The 25853-nt window shown below is 48.2% G+C and overlaps 1 protein-coding gene across 1 annotated transcript in view; it reads right to left on the bottom strand.

The window, feature by feature from the left end:
• CFAP44 (cilia and flagella associated protein 44) overlaps positions 1-25853 on the bottom strand; it is a 118952-nt gene that overhangs the window by 70535 nt on the left and 22564 nt on the right. The window contains exon 4 of the mRNA XM_082245470.1: positions 10759-10948. Coding sequence (XP_082101596.1) covers positions 10759-10948 — 190 coding nt within the window. The remainder of the gene's footprint in view (positions 1-10758; positions 10949-25853) is intronic.

A 25853-nucleotide genomic window follows, 5' to 3' on the forward strand; every position in this document is an offset into this window, starting at 1 on the left:
CCACCTGGACTACACCCCTGTACAATAGACCCTACATGTTCTCTACAGGAAGACTACAAGAACTGATCCACCTGAACTACATCCCCTGTACAACTCCTGCCCCCTCATTGGCTTTTGCAGACGTTTCTGGGCCAATCACGGGCTTTTAAAGCCCAGTTCCTGTCCCAGTGCATTTTGGGCGGTTCTGGTGGCCGAATACCGAACTTTTGCCGCAAAAAGTTCGGTATTCGGCCGAATATCGAACATCCAATGTTCGGGTCGAACCGATGGTCGACCCGAACCGTTCGATCATCCCTAGTCCCTACCTGTTCTCTACAGAAAGACTACAGGAACTGATCCACCTGGACTACATCCCTTGTACAATGGACCCTGCCTGTTCTCTATAGGAAGACTACAGGAACTGGTCCACCTGGACTACACCTCCCTATACAACGGACCCCCTACCCGTTCTCTATAGGAAGACTACAATAACTGGTCCACCTGGACTACATCTCCTGTACAACATACCCTAAATGTTCTATATAGGAAGAATATAGGGACTGTTCCACCTGGACTACACCTCCCTATACAACAGACCCCTACATGTTCTCTACAGGAAGACTACAAGAACTGATCCACCTGAACTACAAACCCTGTACAACCAACCCTACCTGTTCTCTACAGGAAGAATATAGGGACTGATCCACCTGGACTACATCCCCTGTACTCTGGACCCTACCCGTTCTTTACAGGAAAACTACAAGAACTTATCCATCTGGACTATAAACCTTGTACAACCAACCCTACCTGTTCTATACAGGAAGATTATAGGGACTAATCCACCTGAAATAGTTTCCCTGTACAAAAGACCCTACCTGTTCTCTACAGGAAGATTACAAGAACTGATCCACGTGGACTACATCCCCTGTACAACTGACCCCCTACCTGTTCTCTACAGGAAGACTATAGGTACTAATACACCTGGACTACATCCCCTGTACAATGGTCCCTACTAGGGATGATCGAACTTTTGAAAAGTTCGGTTCGACCAGAACACCCGAACTTCACGAAAGTTCGGTTCGGATTTCAGAACCCCATTGAAATCAATGGGACCCGAACTTCTGTAATCAAAAAACACCATTTTTAAGCCCTAAAACCCAATAAATGCCCCTAAAAAGTGCCTAGGGTTCTGGGTCATGCCCCAGGGACTATTAATCACACAAAAAAAAGTTCTTAAAAATTGTCGTTTTTGATAGATAGCCAATTATTGAAAAAAAAAAAAAAAAAAAAAAAAAAAAAAAAGAGATTTCTTTGGATTTAGTGTCTGGGGGGTCTAAAAGTTGTACCTGTGAAGTTTCAGCTCTGTAGCATGTCCAGAACCAGAATTACAGCATACCAAACCTTCAAAAATGACTTTTTTGCTTAACCGCACCTTTCTTTTGCTCCTAATCAACGGCTCAGCCAATGTGTATGATGGGGACATAATGCAGTGCACTGGGAACAAGATTAGAGGTTTTTTTGGAAAAAGGTGCTGTCTCTTTAAATGTGCATATAATTAACGGGTGTATTTCCACAATGGGGCTTTTATTACCAAATGTTTCAAGAAGTCCAAAGATGTATGTAATTGCACTTTATTTCATGTAAAATGGTGTTTGGTGCACTTTAACTTGAAATCTCACAAGAAACAGACATATATGCACGGATACATTGAGGGTTAGGGGTAGGGGCCACAATGTAGTGCAGAGTGAACAAGATTAGAGATGTTTTGGATGAATACTGTTGTCTCTTGACTTTGAATAGAAGTAAAGGATGCTTAAAAATTGGGCATTTGGTGGTGCGGACGATGCCTTGACACCATATCCCTATGAAAGTGCTGGTAATGAAAGCAATAATTGCCTTTGTAAGGAAAAAAATTACAATGATATGCATCTGTGTGACAGGTGCGCAAAAATTGTTGTTTGGGTGTTGGCGGAGCCATACCACTGTAAGCCCAAAGAGCTGGTGTTGAAGAAGGCGTAAAAATTATGAAGGTGTGCACCTGTGGAACAGGTGCGCAAACATGGTAGTTTTGGTGTTGGCGGAGCCTCCCCACCATAACCCCAAAGAGCTGGCTTTGAAGGAGGCCCAAAAATTGTAAAGGTGTGCACCTGTGGAACAGGTTCGCAAACATGGTAGTTTTTGTTTAGCATAGCCTCCCCACCTTAACCCCAAAGAGCTGGTGTTGAAGGAGGCCCAAAAATTGTAAAGGTGTGCACCTGTGGAACAGGTTCGCAAACATGGTAGTTTTTGTTTAGCATAGCCTCCCCACCTTAACCCCAAAGAGCTGGTGTTGAAGGAGGCCCAAAAATTGTAAAGGTGTGCACCTGTGGAACAGGTTCGCAAACATGGTAGTTTTTGTTTAGCATAGCCTCCCCACCTTAACCCCAAAGAGCTGGTGTTGAAGGAGGCCCAAAAATTGTAAAGGTGTGCACCTGTGGAACAGGTTCGCAAACATGGTAGTTTTTGTTTAGCATAGCCTCCCCACCTTAACCCCAAAGTGCTGGTGTTGAAGGAGGCCCAAAAATTGTAAAGGTGTGCACCTGTGGAACAGGTGCGCAAACATTGTCGTTTTTGTTTTAGCATAGCCTCCCCACCTTAACCCCAAAGAGCTGGTGTTGAAGGAGGCCCAAAAATTGTAAAGGTGTGCACCTGTGGAACAGGTTCGCAAACATGGTAGTTTTTGTTTTAGCATAGCCTCCCCACCTTAACCCCAAAGAGCTGGTGTTGAAGGAGGCCCAAAAATTGTAAAGGTGTGCACCTGTGGAACAGGTTCGCAAACATGGTAGTTTTTGTTTAGCATAGCCTCCCCACCTTAACCCCAAAGAGCTGGTGTTGAAGGAGGCCCAAAAATTGTAAAGGTGTGCACCTGTCGAACAGGTGCGCAAACATTGTCGTTTTTGTTTAGCATAGCCTCCCCACCTTAACCCCAAAGAGCTGGTGTTGAAGGAGGCCCAAAAATTGTAAAGGTGTGCACCTGTGGAACAGGTGCGCAAACATTGTCGTTTTTGTTTTAGCATAGCCTCCCCACCTTAACCCCAAAGAGCTGGCGTTGAAGGAGGCCCAAAAATTGTAAAGGTGTGCACCTGTGGAACAGGTGCGCAAACATTGTCGTTTTTGTTTTAGCATAGCCTCCCCACCTTAACCCCAAAGAGCTGGTGTTGAAGGAGGCCCAAAAATTGTAAAGGTGTGCACCTGTGGAACAGGTGCGCAAACATTGTCGTTTTTGTTTTAGCATAGCCTCCCCACCTTAACCCCAAAGAGCTGGTGTTGAAGGAGGCCCAAAAATTGTAAAGGTGTGCACCTGTGGAACAGGTGCGCAAACATTGTCGTTTTTGTTTTAGCATAGCCTCCCCACCTTAACCCCAAAGAGCTGGTGTTGAAGGAGGCCCAAAAATTGTAAAGGTGTGCACCTGTGGAACAGGTGCGCAAACATTGTCGTTTTTGTCATAACCAAAATGAGGTTCTGTGAACGTAAAGAGAATGAGAGGAGGGTTTGAGGGTGGCACCATGGTCCAGGCTTAAACTGAGGCTCAACTGCCACATCACAACGATAGCCTAGTCTACAAGGTCTGCATCAGGTGCATCAAAGCTTGATATCCACGACTGATTCATCTTAATGAATGTCAAACGGTCGACTGAGTCGGTGGAGAGTCTAGTTCGATGGTCTGTGACGAATCCTCCTGCTGCGCTGAATGCCCGTTCCGATAGGACACTGGAAGCAGGGCAGGCCAACAACTCCATGGCATACTGGGCCAGTTCTGGCCAGTGGTCTAATCTTAAGACCCAGTATGCCAGTGGATCGGATTCGTCACATGAAAAGCCCTCTGTGTCACTTTGTGCCCTCACGTAATCGTCCACCATGTGATGCAGACGGTGTCGATGCGATGTGGCAGCTGAGAGGCCTGGGCGGTGAGGACTAAAAAAAGACCGAAAGGCATCCGTCAACCGCACGCCTTCTCCAACGCTCCTCTCGTGACCACCAGTAGAATCCATGGTAGGTTGTCCCCGCCCCTGCACCCTACGGGAGTCGGGGAACATGTTCACCAGATTCCTCTTGAGACTGTCCTCAAGGGATTTGATCCTGTGGACTCTATGGGTGGATGGGAAAAGCTCCGAGACTTTACACTTGTACCGGGGGTCAAGTAGGGTGGCCAACCAATAGTGGTTAGTCTCTTTAATGGCCTTGATTCTGGGGTCCTTTCGCAGGCTCTGGAGCATGATGTTTCCCATGCGTCGCAAATTAGCGAAGGCCTGAGAAGCTGACTCCTCGGGGTCACTCATAACGACATTATCTTCAACGGGCTCCTCCTCCTCCCAGCCACGTACTACTCCAAAGTGTCCCGAGGGAGTCAAACTAGGCCTTGCAGATTGCCGCATGTCTTCCTCCTCCTCCTCCTCAAACCCTGCAAAAGTTCCCGCAGAATCGTCCTCCTCCTCCTCTTCCACCCCTGGATCCTGCTCGGGCCTCTGGGAGCTAGGCATAATGGGGTCAGGATTCTCAGGATAAAGGGGGCCTTGAGAGGCAAGGAAGTCCTCCTCTTCCTCCTGCTGCTCTGCCTCCAGTGCCCTGTCCATAATGCCACGCAGAGTGTGCTCCAACAAAAACAGTACCGGTAGGGTGTCACTGATGCATGCGCTGTCCCGGCTGACCATCCTTGTGGCCTCCTCAAATGGCGAGAGGACAGCGCATGCATCCTTAATCAAAAGCCACTGCCGTGGTGAAAAGAAGCCCAGGCGCGCAGAGCCAGTGCTGGTGCCGTACTCGCATAGGTATTCATTGAGGGCCCTCTGCTGCGTGTACAGGCGCTGCAGCATAGCCAAGGTGGAGTTCCAGCGGGTGGGCATGTCACAGATGAGGCGGTGTACCGGCAGGTGAAACTCGCGCTGCACTTCGGCCAAACGTGCAGTGGCACTGTACGACCGCCTGAAGTGACTGCACACCCTTCTTGCCATCCTTAGCACATCCTGCATTCCCGGGTACGAGTTCAAAAACCGCTGTACCACGAGATTCAGGACATGCGCCAGGCATGGCACATGGGTTAACTTTCCCTGACGAAGGGCGGCCAGGAGGTTTGACCCATTATCAGTAACCACCATCCCTGGCTGCAGCTGGCGTGGTGTCAACCACCTCTGGGCCTGTGCCTGCAGAGCCCCAAGAATCTGAGGGGCAGTGTGCTGCCTGTCCCCTAGACACACAAGCTGCAGCACTGCGTGACACCTTTTGGCCTGAGACATAGAATAGCCCTTTGAACGTTTACGTGGTATCTCATCATATTCAAAGGACCATTCTGCAGAGGAGGGCATGGAGGAGGTAGAGGAGGAGGAGCAGGAGGGGGTAGAAGTGATCGATCTACCCGGATCAGCGACACCACCAGCTGTTTGCAGACGTGGGGGCAACACTGGCTGCAGCACCGAGCCCTGGCTACAATCCCTTCCACTGGCAAGCAGTGTCACCCAGTGAGCAGTGACAGAAATGTACCGTCCCTGCCCATGTTTGCTTGACCAAGTGTCAGCCGTCAAGTGTATCTTACGGCTGACTGACTTGGCCAGGGATGACACTACATTGCCTTCCACATGTTGGTATAGGGATGGCAGGGCCTTACGGGAAAAGTAATGCCGACTTGGCACCTGCCACTGTGGAACTGCACATTTTGCGAAGTCACGGAAGGGAGCAGACTCTACCAGGTTAAATGGTAATAGTTGCAGAGCCAGTAGTTTAGCCAAACTACTGTTTAGACGCTGGGCATGTGGGTGGCGGGGAGTATACATTTTTTTTCGTTCCAGCATGTGTGGAATCGAAATTTGGCGTCTAGATGATACAGCTGGTGGTGTGCTGGAGGTAGATGCGACACTGCCTGCTATATCATCATCCCTGCCAGTGGAGGCTGCCAACAGGTGACGAGTGACTATAGCAGGGCCAGGAACAGACTGATGTGCAGGTGGAGCAGGTGGAGCAGATGGAGCATGAGGAGGAGCGCGAGGAGAACTAGGAGGCCGACTGACCAATCTTTGGCCCTTTTGTGGGTTCTTTAAATGCTCCTGCCAACGGGCCGAGTGGTGGGTTGTCAAATGCCTGTTTAGGCAGCTTGTACCCAGGTGGTTGACATTTTTGCCACGTTTTATACCCTTCTTACAAATCTTGCAGATCGCAACTGTTTTATCTGCATGGGATGTCTCGAAAAAGGCCCAGCAAGATGAGGTGTGTATAGTGGCCCGGGAGACAACAGGTGCGGCCTTAGATGGAGTAGGCCGTCTGCTCTCCCCTCTTGCTTGCTCTGCCTCCTCCTCAACCTCAGACCCAACATCTGACTCCATCAAAGACTGAGCATCAGGCCTGGCCTGGGAGACAACAGGTGCGGCCTTAGATGGAGCGGGCCGTCTGCTCTCCCCTCTTGTTTGCTCTGCCTCCTCCTCAACCTCAGACCCAACATCTGATTCTATCAAAGACTGAGCATCAGGCCTGGCCTGGGAGACAACAGGTGCGGCCTTAGATGGAGCGGGCCGTCTGCTCTCCCCTCTTGTTTGCTCTGCCTCCTCCTCAACCTCAGACCCAACATCTGATTCTATCAAAGACTGAGCATCAGGCCTGGCCTGGGAGACAACAGGTGCGGCCTTAGATGGAGTAGGCCGTCTGCTCTCCCCTCTTGTTTGCTCTGCCTCCTCCTCAAACTCAGACCCAACATCAGACTCCATAAAGGACTGAGCATCAGGCTGGAGTAGATGGCCGACACTGTGGTCAAACAGCTCAGCTGACTCCTCTGCCATGTCTGAAATTGGGTCTAAGGGAGGACATGAGGTGGACATGGACTCATCTGTATTTGTTCTGACAACTGCAGAAGACTGACCACTTTTCTCTGCCTGGGTCACTGTAGTTGCAGATGATGCCGATGATGAGGGTTTGTTCATATAGTCCACCACCTCCTGTACATACTGTGGACGTATAGCTTGGCCACTGCCGGAGAACAATCCAAATGGTGGCCTGGCTGAGGACTGACCACCACGTCCACCCCTGCCTCTAGACACCCTAGAAGCTGTGCCCCTTTCCGCAGCAGGGCCACGTATGCCTTTTCTTGGTCTACCAGGCATATTTGTCACTGATGCGTTGGCAACTGTGTGCGGTGAAAAACGCACACTGCTATGCGACCCACAGTTGTCGCTGGATACAGCACAGCAGTTGCGGTTCACGCACAGTAGCAAAGCCTTTTGCACAGTGGACCTAACGCTTTGAACAACAGGCGTTAGGTTGTCACTGATGCGTTGGCAACTGTGTGCGGTGAAAAACGCACACTGCTATGCGACCCACAGTTGTCGCTGGATACAGCACAGCAGTTGCGTGTCACGCACAGTTGCAAAGGCTTTTGTACAGTGCACCTAACGCTTTGAACAACAGGCGTTAAGTTGTCACTGATGCGTTGGCAACTGTGTGCGGTGAAAAACGCACACTGCTATGCGACCCACAGTTGTCGCTGGATACAGCACAGCAGTTGCGGTTCACGCACAGTAGCAAAGCCTTTTGCACAGTGGACCTAACGCTTTGAACAACAGGCGTTAGGTTGTCACTGATGCGTTGGCAACTGTGTGCGGTGAAAAACGCACACTGCTATGCGACCCACAGTTGTCGCTGGATACAGCACAGCAGTTGCGGTTCACGCACAGTAGCAAAGCCTTTTGCACAGTGGACCTAACGCTTTGAACAACAGGCGTTAGGTTGTCACTGATGCGTTGGCAACTGTGTGCGGTGAAAAACGCACACTGCTATGCGACCCACAGTTGTCGCTGGATACAGCACAGCAGTTGCGTGTCACGCACAGTTGCAAAGGCTTTTGTACAGTGCACCTAACGCTTTGAACAACAGGCGTTAAGTTGTCACTGTATTTTGCTGCCTAGCAAGCACGTATACCTGCTGTGATACAGCAGCACTGTGCCACGTGCTCACTAAACAGAACCCTCACACTTTCCCTACAGAAACTAAATTTTCAAATCTAACTAATGTAGTACAAAGTTCCCTAACTACACTAGATATCCCTTTCCACTAAATAGAAAGCTCCATACAGCAGAAGACTGACACTGTCCCTTAAGTTTTTTTTTTTTTTTTTTAACTCTAAGAACCAGCACAATCGCTGTATCTAACTACACTGGCTGTAAGCTAAATACAATTCTGCTATATGGAGCTTTAGAACCACTCGATATGTAGGAAATGTAGTGTAGCAAGCAGGAGTCAGACAGAACTGCTTCAACTCTCTTCAACAGGCTCTGGATAACTGTGCTAGGGGTTAGGCGGGGCCATCTTATATAGTGTGGGGCGTATTCACTCCTGATTGGCCTCTGGTCCCCGTAGTCACTCCAATCACGTTCCTAGGAGACTCCTGCCCCCTCATTGGCTTTTGCAGACGTTTCTGGGCCAATCACGGGCTTTTAAAGCCCAGTTCCTGTCCCAGTGCATTTTGGGCGGTTCTGGTGGCCGAATACCGAACTTTTGCCGCAAAAAGTTCGGTATTCGGCCGAATATCGAACATCCAATGTTCGGGTCGAACCGATGGTCGACCCGAACCGTTCGATCATCCCTAGTCCCTACCTGTTCTCTACAGAAAGACTACAGGAACTGATCCACCTGGACTACATCCCTTGTACAATGGACCCTGCCTGTTCTCTATAGGAAGACTACAGGAACTGGTCCACCTGGACTACACCTCCCTATACAACGGACCCCCTACCCGTTCTCTATAGGAAGACTACAATAACTGGTCCACCTGGACTACATCTCCTGTACAACATACCCTAAATGTTCTATATAGGAAGAATATAGGGACTGTTCCACCTGGACTACACCTCCCTATACAACAGACCCCTACATGTTCTCTACAGGAAGACTACAAGAACTGATCCACCTGAACTACAAACCCTGTACAACCAACCCTACCTGTTCTCTACAGGAAGAATATAGGGACTGATCCACCTGGACTACATCCCCTGTACTCTGGACCCTACCCGTTCTTTACAGGAAAACTACAAGAACTTATCCATCTGGACTATAAACCTTGTACAACCAACCCTACCTGTTCTCTACAGGAAGAATATAGGGACTGATCCACCCAGACTACATCCCCTGTACTCTGGACCCTACCCGTTTTTTACAGAAAAACTACAAGAACTTATCCACCTGGACTACATCCCGTGTACAACAGACCCCTACATGTTCTCTACAGGAAGAACAAAGAAGCTGACCCCCCCAGGGATATGTTCCTCTAAACGGCAGCACTATTTTCAAGAAATTACTCACCTGGGCTATGGTCCCCTGTAAGTGCAACAGATCCTACCTGTATAGGAAAGGAGTTCACGTGCCTGGACTATGGTCCTCTGTACAGCAGACCTATTCTCCAGGGAACTATTCCTCTTCTCTACAGATAGACTACAGAACGTGACCCACCTGGGTTATGTTACCTGTACAACAGACCCTGCCTGTAACCTGCAGGAATACTACAGGAGATAACCCAGCTGGGCTATGCCTCCCCGTACAACAGATCCTATCTGTTCTCTACAGGAAGAATAAGGAAGTTGACCCCCATAGCCTATGTGCCTCTGTACATTAGCACTTTCTAGGGAACTATTCCCAGGGCAGCCATCGGGGGGGACAGCCCATACACATGAAGGGGGCCCGGGCATTCAGAGGGGCCCGGCCGCCCAGGCCCCAACCATTGAGAGTTGTTGCTGCTGTAGTAACTAGCAATTGCTAAAGCAGGGCGGCTGCAGAGTAAGCTGACGCAGCTGAAGGGATGTCTCTTTGCTCGATTGGGATGTCTCCTTGCTGAATATATGGGGCCATCTCTTTACTGGATTAGGATGTGTCCTTGCTGAATATATATGGGGCCGTCTCTTTACTGGATTGGGATGTCTCCTTGCTGAATATATGAGGCCGTCTCTTTACTGGATTGGGATGTGTCCTTGCTGAATATATGAGGCCGTCTCTTTACTGGATTGGGATGTCTCTTTGCTGAATATATGGGGATTCTCTTTACTGGATTGGGATGTTTTAGGCTGAATATATGGGGACGTCTCTTTACTGGATTGGGATGTGTCTTTGCTGAATATATGGGGATGTCTCTTTACTGGATTGGGATGTCTCTTTGCTGAATATATGGGGATGTCTCTTTACTGGATTGAGATGTCTCTTTGCTGAATATATGGGGATGTCTCTTTGCTGGATTGGGATGTCTCTTTGCTGAATATATGGGGATGTCTCTTTACTGGATTGAGATGTCTCTTTGCTGAATATATGAGGATGTCTCTTTGCTGGATAGGATTAATTTTTATGTATTAAGTTATAAGAGTGGTAAAATAGAAGTGGGTGCACTGAAGGACTCGGTGGGATGGCCAGTGGGCGGATTCAGTGGGACGGCCAGAGGGCGGGCCCTGGGGAATGTTGGTGATCGGGCCCAGAGGGGTCCGTGCCTAAAAATGTGTGAGGGGCCCCGAAATTTCTGATGGCTGCCCTGACTATTCCTATTCTCCACTGTAAGATTATAGCGAGTGATCCACCTAGGCTTTGAAGAACAGATCCTACCTGTTCTCCACATGAAAAAAATACAGGAGATGACCCACCTGGTCCAGGTTCTTCTGTATAACAGATACTACCTTCTCTCTACAGAAGTGATGCACCTGGACTATGGTCCCTTGTTCAGCCTTTATAGATAGACCCCTGTGGAGTATAATAGACTCTTCTTTCTGAATTTAGAAGGATACAGGAGTTGGAGGACTCCACTTGGGATTCCTGAGTCCGGGGTGATGTACGGCTGGGAGCAGATGCTCTCATAATCGTAGTAGAAGTCTTCTGGAATCTTCTCCTCCATTTCCTCCTCCTCCTCATTTTCACCTTCTTCTGGTTTTGGTTGTTCACTGGGTTGCTCATTGGTTAGTGACTCAGGTACTTGGCCTATATCCACAAAAACAATCTCATAGTCATACAGAAATAAAAATATACCACCTTGATTACTGTGCTAACTAACAAAAGTATTCACACACAGCGCACTGTGTTAGGAGCAGGCAGGCGGGGCATTGAGCTCCACTGCCGCTCCCACACCGCCGGTTGCCGTGTGTGCTGTTCTGTATGGGAGGCGGCGCCTCGGGGTAGGAGTCGGATTGAGTGGAGCAGTTATCAGAGTGCAGTGCATCGCATCGGAGCTGAGCACCAGGATCAGTCACCAGGTAGGCCAGACACTGCTTGATGGCTTATTTTAGGCCTGGTTGGCGACCCACATTTGCACAGGCATAGCAGCCCTTTGATTCGAATGGGCTGCTATGCCTGTGTTTTCCGCTGAAAAAAGGTGCATGCAGCATTTAAAAAAAGTGGCCTTGAAATTCATCCTGCTTTTGCATCATGGGACTTACCTACAGTTCCTGCACACGTAAACTGTTTTTAAATGCTGGGCCCACGTATATAAAAATGCAGAAAGCTTGCCATGCAGGTAAGTCGCATGGTGCAAAAACAGGACGGATTTCAAGGCCACTGGATTTTTTAAAATGCTGCATGCACCTTTTTTCTGCGGAAAACGAGGGCATAGCAGCCCATTCAAATCAATGGGCTGCTATGCATGTGCAAATGTGGGCCGCCAACCCGCATACATGTGAACCACCAACCCGCATACATGTGAACCACCAACCCGCATACATGTAAACCACAAACCCGCATACATGTGAACCACCAACCCACATACATGGGAACCACCAACCCGCATACATGTAAACCAGGCCTAAAGCAACAGTAAAGTAATTCATAGATAAAAACACCGCTCCTCCTGCAGGTTTAACCACTACTGGACCGCAAGGATTTGCCCCCTTAATGACCAGGCCATCGGATCGGAGCCGAGCGCCAGGACCAGTCATTACCAGGTAGGCCAGACACTGCTTGATGACTTATTTTAGGCCTGGTTGGCGACCCACATTTGCACAGGCATAGCAGCCCATTGATTCCCGCTGAAAAAAGGTGCATGCAGAAGTTTAAAAAATCCAATGGCCATGAAATCCATCCTGCTTTTCCACCAACTGTGTTTTTAAATGCTGGGCCCATGTATACAAAAACGCAGAAAGCTTGCCAGTGCAGGAACTGCAGGTAAGTCGCATGGTGCAAAAGCAGGATGGATTTCAAGGCCACTGCATTTTTTTAAATGCTGCATGCACATTTTTTCTGCGGAAAACGAGAGGGCATAGCAGTCCATTCAAATCAATGGGCTGCTATGCCTGTGCAAATGTGGGCCGCCAACCAACATACATGTTACCCAGGCCTAAAGCAATAGTAAAGTAATTTACAAATATAAACTGCGACGGGCGGTCGGGAACCAGTTAAGTCATACCGCACTACTATAACACTGTGATGTGTAAAGGAGCACTGTGATGTGAAAATGGCTGCAAGTGGGTCCCGAAAAATATTTGTATTCAGAAGTGGGTCTCGGCCCAAAAAAGTTTGGGAAGCCCTGCACTAGAGACCCAGGATTAACCCTTTTGTGACCAGAGGCTATTGAAGCCTATATGCCTTTAACAGTGTCAGTAGGATTCAGCTAACTTGGACCTAATTCGATGTATAATTTACACATCTAAATAAATTTATAGATTTCTGTATTTTGTTATAGAGTGAGGAATCTTCCAATGGGGACACTCAGATTTCGGCACCTCAGTGACGCCATGTCCGGTTAGCAGTGGAACGCATGCGGAAGTGCGCGTACCACGCTGGTATCCACACTAGCCAAACTGAACGGCTGCCTTTCTCTGCATTATTTAGGCTAAGGAATGCGGTTGTTTATCTGGAACATTGGAAGTGTTTTATCTGCTTATGAATAGAGTTGAGCGGACACCTGGATGTCCGTGTTCCACCGGTTCGGCTGAACTTTAAAAAAAAGTCCGGGTCCGTGTCCCGGACTTTTGCCGAACTTTTCCCGGACACCGAACCCCATTGAAGTCAATGGGGACCCGAACTTTCAGGCACTAAAATGGCTCTAAAACACCAAAGGAAAGGGCTAGAGTGCTGCAAATGGCAGCAAAACGTAATTAAGAGCATGGCAAGTGCTCTGCAAACAAATGTGGATAGGGAAATAACTTAAAACAACAAAAAAAAAAACAGAAAAATAAAACAATGTTCTTCATCTCTGAAGGACGAGGCCCATATGGAGTAGGAGGGAGGTTGAGGTGGTGGTGGATGTGGCGGTGTCATAGGCGTGCGCACAGGGTGTGCCGGGTGTGCCTGGGCACACCCTAATCACCTAGGGCACATAGCATTATCACTCTGTTTGCCAGTGAGGAGATGGGAAAGATCTCCCTCGGACCTGCTCTGCTCTATTTCTCTTTGCCAGCAGGGAGAGTAATGTATCGGGGCCATGTACATGTAGGCAAACACATGCATGTGTATTTCAACTTTGGGGTGCACACCCTAATGCAATAGGCTGCGCACACCTATGGGCGGTGTAGGTGGAAGCGGCAGTGGAGGAGGACCAGGGCCGGATTAAGAGCATCATGGGCTTGGTGCTGAGGATTTTAAAGGGCCTTAAGGGCCGTGCCTTGGCATGCACCCAGAGGAGGAAGCCCATAAACACATCCATGCATCGGCAACTGTCCCTCCTTGTCCGGCCTTCGCGCTGTGTGGGGAGGTTCTGAGGGTGCTGCCTGGGGAAGCGAGCATAGAAGCCAGACTTCTGTGTTTACAAGTGACAGAAGAGCGGTAACAGTGAATATGGCCAACCCGGGGCCTATATAAAAGGTAGGGGCTATTGGAGCTGCAGCTCCAATAGCCCCTACGTTAATCTGGCCCTGAGGAGGAGGACGAGGTAGCCAACACTGCTTCTTTTCACAAATTTTAAATGAGGGTACACCCCAAAAGAGTGAGAAAGAGCAAAAATGGAACAATGGGTGGGTAAGGTCGGTATCCATTGCTATTCTGCACAAGGTACAGAAGAGTCCCGTGGGATCCATGCCTGGTTCATTTTAATGAACGTGAGCTTGTCCACATTGTCTCTGGACAGGCGGCTGCACTTGTCTGTTATAACGCCCCCAGCCGTGCTAAATACCCGTTCAGATAATACACTGGCTGCAGGGCACGCCAGCACCTCCAAGGCGTAAAGGGCAAGCTCAGGCCATGTGCCCAATTTGGAGACCCAGAAGTTGAAGGGGGCAGACCCGTCATTCACTACATGTAGGCGTGTGCACACATACTGCTCCACCATGTTGGTAAAATGCTGCCTCCTGCTAAGACGTTCCATCTGAGCTGCTGGTGCTGCTGTTTGTTGTGGCGTGCTGACAAAGCTTTTCCACATTTCGGCCATGCTAACCCTGCCTTCTGAGGTGCTGGCGGTGCCCTGGTTGCGTTGGCGACCTCCTCCTCCTCCTCCTCCTCCTCTGCCTTGTGCTTCCACTGTGGCCCCGCTGTCAGATGGGAATGCCAGCAGCATCGCGTCTACCAGCGTGCGCTTGTACTCGCGCATCTTGCGATCGCGCTCCAGTGAGTGAATTAAGGACGGTACGTTGTCCTTGTAACGGGGATCCAGCAGCGTGGCCACCCAGTAATCAGCACAAGTTAGAATGTGGGCAACTCGGCGGTCGTTGTGGAGACACTGCAGCATGTAATCGCTCATGTGTGCCAGGCTGCCCAGAGGCAACAAAAGGCTGTCCTCTGTGGGAGGTGTATCGTCCGTGTCCTCTGTATCCCCCCAGCCACGCACCAGTGATGGCCATGAGCTGGCCTGGGTGCCACCCTGCTGTGAACATGGTTCCATCTCCTCCTCCAGCTCCTCCTCCTCCTCCTCATCCTCCAGAACTGTGCCCCTGCTGGACAATTGTGTCCCTGGCGTTTGTGTGTGCAGGAACCCACCCTCGGAGCCCCTTGCGAATGACTGCCCTGAAAGCCTTGGAAATGTTACCTCTTCATCCTCCTCCTCTTCCTCCTCCTCATCCTGTGCCACATCCTCTTCCATCATCGCCCGAATTGTTTTTTCAAGGAGGCATAGAAGTGGGATAGTTAAGCTGAGAACGGCGTCATCGGCACTGGCCATGTTGGTGGAGTACTCAAAACAGCGCAACAAGGCACACAGGTCTCGCATGGAGGCCCAGTTATTGGTGGTGAAGTGGTGCTGTTCCGCAGAGCAACTCACGCGTGCGTGCTGCAGCTGAAACTCCACTATGGCCTGCTGCTGCTGGCACAGTCTTTGCAGCATGTGCAAGATGGAGTTCCACCTTGTGGGCACATCACAAATGAGGCGGTGAGCGGGAAGGCCGAAGTTACGCTGCAGCGCTGACAGGCGAGCAGCAGCAGGGTGAGAACGCCAAAAGTGCGCACAGACGGCCCGCACTTTCTGCAGCAGCTCTGACATATCGGGGTAGTTTTTAAGGAACCTCTGCACCACCAAATTCAGCACATGCGCCAGGCAAGGGATGTGCGTCAAACCGGCTAGGCCCAGAGCTGCTATGAGATTTCGCCCGTTATCGCACACCACCAGGCCGGGCTTGAGGCTCGCTGGCAGCAACCACTCATTTGTCTGCTGTTCCATGCTCCTCCACAACTCCTGCGCGGTGTGTGGTTTGTCCCCCAAACAGGCAAGTTGTAAAACTGCCTGCTGTCGTTTACCCCTGGCCGTGCTGAAGTTGGTGGTGAAGGTGTTACGCTGTGCGGATGAGGAGGCGGTAGAGGATGAGGAAGCGGAGTAGGAGGAGTTAGGAACAGGAGGCAAACTGAAGCGCCCTGCAATCCTCGGTGGTGGAAGGACATGCGCCAAATTGCTATCCGCCTCAGGCCCATCCGCCACTGCATTTACCCAGTGTGCCGTTAGGGAGATATAACGCCCCTGACCGTGCTTACTGGTCCACGTATCGGTAGTTAGGTGGACCTTGGCACAGATGGCGTTGCGCAGTGCGCACCTGATTTTTTCCCCCACTTGGTTGTGCAGGGAAGGGATGGCTTGCCTGGAAAAAGTAGTGGCGGCTGGGCACGACGTACTGTGGGACAGCCACCGACATAAGGTTTTTAAAACTGTGCGTCTCCACCAGACGGAATGACAGCATTTCAAAGGCCAAGAATTTTGAAATGCTGGCATTCAGGGCCAGGGATCGCGGGTGGGTAGGGGGGTACTTCCTCTTCCTCTCAAGTGTTTGGGAGATGGAAAGCTGAACGCTTCCACGGGACATTGTGGAGATGGTTGGTGACCCAGGTGGTGGTGTTGCTGACAGATCGTCTGTTTGCGGGGTGGCAGGTGCCGGTATCACTACAGATGTGGCTGGAGCGGCCGAGACTGCAGCAGAAGAGGAAGCAGGATGAGCCAGAGACGTTTCTTGGTTTTGAAGGTGTCTACTCCACTGCAGCTCGTGCTTTGCACTTAGATGCCTGATCATGCAGGTTGTGCTCAGGTTGAGAAGGTTTATGCCTCGCTTCAGGCTCTGATACAGACTATCCCGCAATTTAATTTTTTACACTCAAAGAGGGTGTATATTGAATAGCGAAATAGGACAAATTTTACAAAACGGTGTATCTCACACGTACAAACACAAACTAGGCCCCGATTACAATTTTTTCTACCCTAAAGGCAGGATGAGGAAGGGCAGGGCACGCTGCAGGGCACGCCAGCACCTCCAAGGCGTAAAGGGCAAGCTCAGGCCATGTGCCCAATTTGGAGACCCAGAAGTTGAAGGGGGCAGACCCGTCATTCACTACATGTAGGCGTGTGCACACATACTGCTCCACCATGTTGGTAAAATGCTGCCTCCTGCTAAGACGTTCCATCTGAGCTGCTGGTGCTGCTGTTTGTTGTGGCGTGCTGACAAAGTTTTTCCACATTTTGGCCATGCTAACCCTGCCTTCTGAGGTGCTGGCGGTGCCCTGGTTGCGTTGGCGACCTCCTCCTCCTCCTCCTCCTCTGCCTTGTGCTTCCACTGTGGCCCCGCTGTCAGATGGGAATGCCAGCAGCATCGCGTCTACCAGCGTGCGCTTGTACTCGCGCATCTTGCGATCGCGCTCCAGTGAGTGAATTAAGGACGGTACGTTGTCCTTGTAACGGGGATCCAGCAGCGTGGCCACCCAGTAATCAGCACAAGTTAGAATGTGGGCAACTCGGCGGTCGTTGTGGAGACACTGCAGCATGTAATCGCTCATGTGTGCCAGGCTGCCCAGAGGCAACAAAAGGCTGTCCTCTGTGGGAGGTGTATCGTCCGTGTCCTCTGTATCCCCCCAGCCACGCACCAGTGATGGCCATGAGCTGGCCTGGGTGCCACCCTGCTGTGAACATGGTTCCATCTCCTCCTCCAGCTCCTCCTCCTCCTCCTCATCCTCCAGAACTGTGCCCCTGCTGGACAATTGTGTCCCTGGCGTTTGTGTGTGCAGGAACCCACCCTCGGAGCCCCTTGCAAATGACTGCCCTGAAAGCCTTGGAAATGTTACCTCTTCATCCTCCTCCTCTTCCTCCTCCTCATCCTGTGCCACATCCTCTTCCATCATCGCCCGAATTGTTTTTTCAAGGAGGCATAGAAGTGGGATAGTTAAGCTGAGAACGGCGTCATCGGCACTGGCCATGTTGGTGGAGTACTCAAAACAGCGCAACAAGGCACACAGGTCTCGCATGGAGGCCCAGTTATTGGTGGTGAAGTGGTGCTGTTCCGCAGAGCGACTCACGCGTGCGTGCTGCAGCTGAAACTCCACTATGGCCTGCTGCTGCTGGCACAGTCTTTGCAGCATGTGCAAGATGGAGTTCCACCTTGTGGGCACATCACAAATGAGGCGGTGAGCGGGAAGGCCGAAGTTACGCTGCAGCGCTGACAGGCGAGCAGCAGCAGGGTGAGAACGCCAAAAGTGCGCACAGACGGCCCGCACTTTCTGCAGCAGCTCTGACATATCGGGGTAGTTTTTAAGGAACCTCTGCACCACCAAATTCAGCACATGCGCCAGGCAAGGGATGTGCGTCAAACCGCCTAGGCCCAGAGCTGCTATGAGATTTCGCCCGTTATCGCACACAACCAGGCCGGGCTTGAGGCTCGCTGGCAGCAACCACTCATTTGTCTGCTGTTCCATGCTCCTCCACAACTCCTGCGCGGTGTGTGGTTTGTCCCCCAAACAGGCAAGTTGTAAAACTGCCTGCTGTCGTTTACCCCTGGCCGTGCTGAAGTTGGTGGTGAAGGTGTTACGCTGTGCGGATGAGGAGGCGGTAGAGGATGAGGAAGCGGAGTAGGAGGAGTTAGGAACAGGAGGCAAACTGAAGCGCCCTGCAATCCTCGGTGGTGGAAGGACATGCGCCAAATTGCTATCCGCCTCAGGCCCATCCGCCACTGCATTTACCCAGTGTGCCGTTAGGGAGATATAACGCCCCTGACCGTGCTTACTGGTCCACGTATCGGTAGTTAGGTGGACCTTGGCACAGATGGCGTTGCACAGTGCACACCTGATTTTTTCCCCCACTTGGTTGTGCAGGGAAGGGATGGCTTGCCTGGAAAAAGTAGTGGCGGCTGGGCACGACGTACTGTGGGACAGCCACCGACATAAGGTTTTTAAAACTGTGCGTCTCCACCAGACGGAATGACAGCATTTCAAAGGCCAAGAATTTTGAAATGCTGGCATTCAGGGCCAGGGATCGCGGGTGGGTAGGGGGGTACTTCCTCTTCCTCTCAAGTGTTTGGGAGATGGAAAGCTGAACGCTTCCACGGGACATTGTGGAGATGGTTGGTGACCCAGGTGGTGGTGTTGCTGACAGATCGTCTGTTTGCGGGGTGGCAGGTGCCGGTATCACTACAGATGTGGCTGGAGCGGCCGAGACTGCAGCAGAAGAGGAAGCAGGATGAGCCAGAGACGTTTCTTGGTTTTGAAGGTGTCTACTCCACTGCAGCTCGTGCTTTGCACTTAGATGCCTGATCATGCAGGTTGTGCTCAGGTTGAGAAGGTTTATGCCTCGCTTCAGGCTCTGATACAGACTATCCCGCAATTTAATTTTTTACACTCAAAGAGGGTGTATATTGAATAGCGAAATAGGACAAATTTTACAAAACGGTGTATCTCACACGTACAAACACAAACTAGGCCCCGATTACAATTTTTTCTACCCTAAAGGCAGGATGAGGAAGAGGAGTAGGAGGAGCAGGCAGGAGGCAGACTGAAGCACCCTCAAAACCTCGGCAGTATGAGATGCGCCCCAAAAATTTGAAAGGTGTATCTCACACGTACCGACACAGACTATCCCGCAATTTAATTGATCCCCAAAGGTTTTTATTGAATAGCGGAATAGGAAATATGATCCAAAAAGTGTATGCATCTCACACGTACACAACCACACTAGGCCCCAATTACTATTGTTTGTACCCCTAAAAGGATGGATGAGGAGTAGGAGTATGGAACAGGCAGCACCCTCAAATCTTCAGAAGTATGAAATTGTGTTCACTGTACCCCACAAAGATTGTGTTCACTGCACTCCAAAAAGATTGTGTTCACTGCACCCCAAAAAGATTATGTTCACTGCACCCCACAAAGATTGTGTTCACTGCACCCCAAAAGAATTTTGTTCACTGCACCCCAAAAAGATTGTGTTCACTGCACCCCACAAAGATTGTGTTCACTGCACCCCAAAAGGATTTTGTTCACTGCACCCCACAAAGATTGTGTTCACTGCACCCCACAAAGATTGTGTTCACTGCACCCCAAAAGGATTTTGTTCACTGCACCCCACAAAGATTGTGTTCACTGCACCCCACAAAGATTGTGTTCACTGCACCCCAAAAGGATTTTGTTCACTGTACCCCACAAAGATTGTGTTCACTGCACCCCAAAAGGATTTTGTTCACTGCACCCCACAAAGATTGTGTTCACTGCACCCCAAAAGGATTGTGTTCACTGCACCCCACAAAGATTGTGTTCACTGCACCCCAAAAGGATTTTGTTCACTGCACCCCACAAAGATTGTGTTCACTGCACCCCAAAAGGATTTTGTTCACTGCACCCCACAAAGATTGTGTTCACTGCACCCCACAAAGATTGTTTTCACTGCACCCCAAAAGGATTGTGTTCACTGCACCCCACAAAGATTGTGTTCACTGCACCCCACAAAGATTGTGTTCACTGCACCCCAAAAGGATTTTGTTCACTGCACCCCACAAAGATTGTGTTCACTGCAACCCAAAAGGATTGTGTTCACTGCACCCCACAAAGATTGTGTTCACTGCACCCCACAAAGATTGTGTTCACTGCACCCCAAAAGGATTTTGTTCACTGCACCCCACAAAGATTGTGTTCACTGCACCCCAAAAGGATTTTGTTCACTGCACCCCAAAAAGATTGTGTTCACTGCACCCCAAAAAGATTGTGTTCACTGCAGCCCACACACAGCAAAATGGATGTGGATCACTGACACCTGCCTATCTCCTATCCCACACCACACAGCAATATCGATTGTAGTTTGTAGAACACACTTTCCCTAAAAATCTGCAGACTCTATCCCTAACAGGATTGATAAGAGATCGTAGATCGGGACTGAGTGCAGACCCCACCCCACACAGCAATATCGATTGTAGTTTGTAGAACACTCTGACCCTAAAAATCAGCAGCAGCCTCGCCCTAAAATGCCTACAACTCGCCCTGCCTAACACACTCCGACCTGTCCCTCAATTCTATCCGGACACAAATGTTTTTTTCCTGCCTGTCTGTCCCTAATCAACAGCCAGCACGTTGATGTGTGCTCTGTCCCTGATCTAAGCAGCAGAATGACGCCGTAGCTGCGCTGCCTCGAACTTATAAAGACTTGGTCACATGCTTCAGACGGCCAATCACAGCTACTGATACATTTGCAGGCATGGCTGGGATGGCTTAGGCACACCAGTTAAACGCTTGTTGATTGGCTGTTGAAAGCCCGCCATGAAAAGCGCGCCAAAGCATGCAAAACCCGGAAATAAAACGACCGAACACGGATTTTTACCCGAATATACAGTAAATTGTTCTTGTCCATGTTCGGGTAACAAAAATCCAATTATTCGGTACGAACACGAATAATACAGTCCGTGTTCGCTCAACACTACTTATGAATAAAGGGAATGTATTGCACTATTTGGATCCCTTTTCTGTTTTATATATATGAGTGGTGATTATACAAAAAACCTACAGGAAGTGATATCCCTCTACTGGCCCAGAATTAGGCCCCTTTCACACGGGCGGTTGTTGTGCCGCTGGTAAAAGCATGTTTTGTTATTTTAAAATTCCAACACTCCTGGCACAAAGATTACTCACATTTGTACACTGCGATTATATGCGATTACTTGCGTTTACATGCAGCTGCGTTTAGCTGCAGTAGTAAATTCTTGCCTTTTGTATAGCAACTGTGTCCTTATTTTTTCTTTGCACTGCGATTAGCTGCGTTTATCTACAGATAGCTGCGGTACATCGCTCCTGGACGCTGTCAACTTTATTTTTCTTAAATGCACAAAACCCGTATGTTTTGAAAACGTTGCTAAACGCAGTGTGTGAACGGGGCCATAGGGATGCATTGTCTGCATTTAGCTGCGATAAATAAGTTCCTCTTTCTGCAGCTAAAAGCTGAATTCTAACCGTTTGCGTGAAGGGGGCCTTAACCAGTTCCGGACCGCCAACCGCATATATACTGCGGCAGGGCGGCCCTCCTGTATGAACCAACATAGTAGCGCGCTCCCATCCCCACTTGGCAGCGGGGACTCTGATGCAGCAGGCAGGTGGCTCCGATTGCCGCCTGACACCCGCGATCGCTCCCCGCTGAGAGAGAAGGACGCTCGGCTGTTGTAAACACAGCCGACCGTTCTTCTCTCTGGAATGATCACAGAGCTCCTGTGATCCTTCTATATAGGAACACAGGTCTCTATGATCATTTCATAAGCCCCACCCCCTTACAGTTAGAAACACACCCCAAGGCTCACATTTAACCCATTAATCACCCACAGTGTTAACCCCTTCCCTGCAAGTGTCAATATTACAGGACCACTGGTGGAGGATTGACCTTGTTTACACTGACACTGATTATCCATATGCACTTTTTTTGTAGTTTTATGGACTACTTCATTATTTTATGGAGTTCATTATTTTTGATCATATGCACTATATGTTCACTAATTTTATGTTTTAGCGCTGCAACCTATTTTTTCACATGTCCTTTTTACAGTGACAGTGCATATGTATAGCACTGATTACTGTAGTAATGTCACTGGTACCCCCAAAAGTGTCAAAAATGTCAGTTAGGGGTCCGATCTGTCCGCCGCAATGTCGCAGTCCCGCAAAAAATCGCAGATCGCCGCCATTGCTAGTAAAAAAAAAAAAAAACTATAAAAATCTTTCCTGTAGTTAGTAGACGCAATAACTTTTGCGCAAACCAATCAAAATACGCTTATTGCAATTTTTTTACCAAAAATATGTAGCAGAAAAAAAATTGGCCTAAAATGTTAAACATTTTTGATTTTTAAATTTTTTTTTGGGATGGGAATGTTATATAGCAAAATGTGAAAAATATTGGGGTTTTTTTCAGAATTGTCGCTCTTTTTTTGTTTATAGCGCAAAAAATAAAAATCGCACAGGTGTTTAAATACCACCAAAAGAAAGCTCTGTTTTGGTAAAAAAAGGACACCAATTTTATTTAGGTACAGCGTCGCATGACCGCGCAATTGTCCGTTAAAATAACGCAGTGCAGAATCGCAAAGTATGGCTTGGTCATTAAGGGGGAAAATCTTCCGGTCCAGAAGTGGTTAAGCTTGTCAGACCCACATGCAATATTGCTAAGGGGTCCACGTTTTCTGGTAAGTTTAAGCACATTGGGGTGTGGAGCACAGCTTACTGCATGAGAGTCGCAGAACAGCACGGCATTTTAAGCATTAAGGCACAGAAGTACTTTATTTTGATTTATCTTCATGGACTTTCACTGGACACCTGATTGTTCGCCACATGGACAATTGATTTTGTAATTTTTGTCACTTTGAGAGTTCACATTATTTGTACTGAATATCTTCTGGTGTTGATGGTTGATGGTTTATATATAAATTTAAAGATAGGCACCTTTTAGTTTAACAGAGATATACCTGGCACTCATATTGGTATATGCACATTATTGCATTGTAATGAAGGTATATATAGTCTGTTGGGCACATATATATATATATTTATTAGTATCTACACTGTTTTTGCGCTGTGGTATTAAGTTTGTTTGTCTTTTGGTATAAACTACATAATGCACAAAAATGTAAAAAAAAGTTTTTTTTCTTACATTATTTAACGTAATTCTTTTTTTTTTTTTAATACTATAGTTGTTTCTAACCATTACAGTTCTAAACAGAGGCACACTGCCATCTTCAGGCTGCAGTGGCATCTGCAGTCTAAAGGCTTATTTTGCAAACTAAGACATCAGCCTACATAACGTGAAGCTGCGCTACATGTGACTAGATATATATATATAAATAAATATATACAAAATAGTGTAACAACTAATGTGTGCGCACACTGGTGATATACACTTAATAACAGAAAACAAATGAATGAGTCATATATAGAAAAATTTGGATAATCTAAACAATCAAAAAGTAAAATAAAGTAATAAAGTCCCAAAATTGAGAAGTACAACAAAAATGTGTAGATAGAGTCCTCCCACAGCGGTGTCCGGGGGTCCGTGTCGGGGCTTCGTTTTAAGGTAAGTATTTCATAATGAGCTAGTATGCGATGCATACTAGCTCATTATGCCTTTGTCTTGCAGGGTTTTGTTTTTTTTTTTTTTTTCAGTATACAACCACTTTAACGTAATTCTTTTTTTTTTTTTAATACTATAGTTGTTTCTAACCATTACAGTTCTAAACAGAGGCACACTGCCATCTTCAGGCTGCAGTGGCCTCTGCAGTCTGAAGGCTTATTTTGCAAACTAAGCCATCAGCCTACATAACGTGAAGCTGCTCCACCACAGCAGTGTAAATGAATTCCTCCACGGTGCCAACACTTTCACACAAGAAATACAATAGGTGGGAAATAATAATAGGATAGCTCTCGTGCTAAATCACACAAAATATAAATGTAATAACCAGTGTGTTAATCAAATATCATGTGAATTCAATATCATATAAATAACTAAATAATAATTGAATACATTTGCTGCAGCGGGGAATTACGCTCATTAAATCCACCCTAAAAATCAGGAAAATGGCAGCGTCAGCACATAGAATATGGTGTTTTGAGGCCCCCCCCCCCCCCGAATTACCGAGCACCAGCCGCCACTGGTCTTTAGGGTTAATCAATCCAACCACTGTGGTCTCCAGACCAAGTAAACAATACCCAAGGTGAGTTCTCATACAAGGCAAGAAGAAAAGAGAATTCCACTAGTGCAAAAAAGATTAAAAACTTTATAAAAAATAAAAATTTCTCCCATTTAACTCATGTCACAAAAATATAAAACGCATTAAAACGCCTGCATCGCTTAACAAAAGTGAATCCCAGTGAAGGAGAACTAGGTCAGCTGCGTCTCACCGGACCGCTCGTTCCTGCCTCTCTGAACGTCACTTCCAGGATCCCTGGACGATGTCGTAATGACGAAACGCGTCAAAAGGTGGATGTACGGCAACTGCAAGTGATGCATCACGATCAACCAGAAGTGATGTTGTGTGAAGATTGCATGTTTGACTGGAAGAAGATTTCTTTTGAAACACATTGTGAAGATTGCAGCGACTTAACCTTTTTTTTTAATTTTAATATGGACTTTCTTTGAAGGATTTATTTTACATTTTAAATGCTGGGTGTTTACATATTTATATTTGCTTTTTTATGTTCATTTCCTACTCAATTTGCCTCAATTTGCATTTTAGTTTTTATTTAAGTCACTTTTTGATGTTTAGCACTTTGGTTTTCTGATTTTGGTGATTCTGTTCACTTAGCGCCGCTATTTACTTAAAGGGGTTGTAAACCCTTGTTTTTTTGCTTTTTTTTTTTTAAATAGGAAAAAAAAAACCATGCCTATACTTACCTGCTCTGTGCAAATGTTTTGCACTGAGCAGCCTCAATCCTCCTCTTCATCGGATGCCCCCAGGGAAAGCCACTTCCCCTGGGGGCACCTGTGCGGGCCCGCTCCCGAGTCCTTCTACTGCGTCCATTGACACAGACAGTGGGATTCAGCACCGCCCCCTGCTCCTGTGTCATTGGATTGAATTGACAGCAGCGGGAGCCAATGGCTCCCGCTGCTATCAATCTGTCCAATGAGGAGAGAGACAGCTGCTGGAGCCGCTGTGCCCGTGCACATCGTTGGATTGGATCGGGCTCAGGTAAGCAAAAGGGGAAATAAAGTTTATAATCTAATTATAAGGAAGTGGAATTATTCCTCTAGCGGGGGTCCCTCTGCAAAGTGACCAGTTCCGATTGTTCCGCTACATGAATGAGTGGATTGACGTTGCGCGCTAGTCTCCATTCCCAGTCAATACCTTCTAAAATGCCCGTATATCCTACTTCTGGGTGTATTTATTATATATATATATATATATATCTATCATATAATAAGTATACACAGTATCTCACAAAAGTAAGTACACCCCTCGCATTTTCGTAAATATTTTATTCATAAATATTTTATCTTTTCATGTGACAACACTGAAGAAATGACACTTTGCTACAATGTAAAGTAGTGAGTGTACAGCTTGTATAACAGTGTAAATTTGCTGTCCCCTCAAAATAACTCAACACACAGCCATTAATGTCTAAACCGCTGGCAACAAAAGTGAGTACACCCCTAAGTGGAAATGTCCAAATTGGGCCCAATTAGCCATTTTCCATCCCCGGTGTCATGTGACTCGTTAGTTTTACAAGGTCTCAGGTGTGAATGGGGAGCAGGTGTGTTATATTTGGTGTTATC

The sequence above is a fragment of the Pelophylax lessonae genome (genome assembly GCF_965119305.1).
Source record: "Pelophylax lessonae genome assembly, chromosome: 2".
Taxonomy (NCBI): domain Eukaryota; kingdom Metazoa; phylum Chordata; class Amphibia; order Anura; family Ranidae; genus Pelophylax; species Pelophylax lessonae.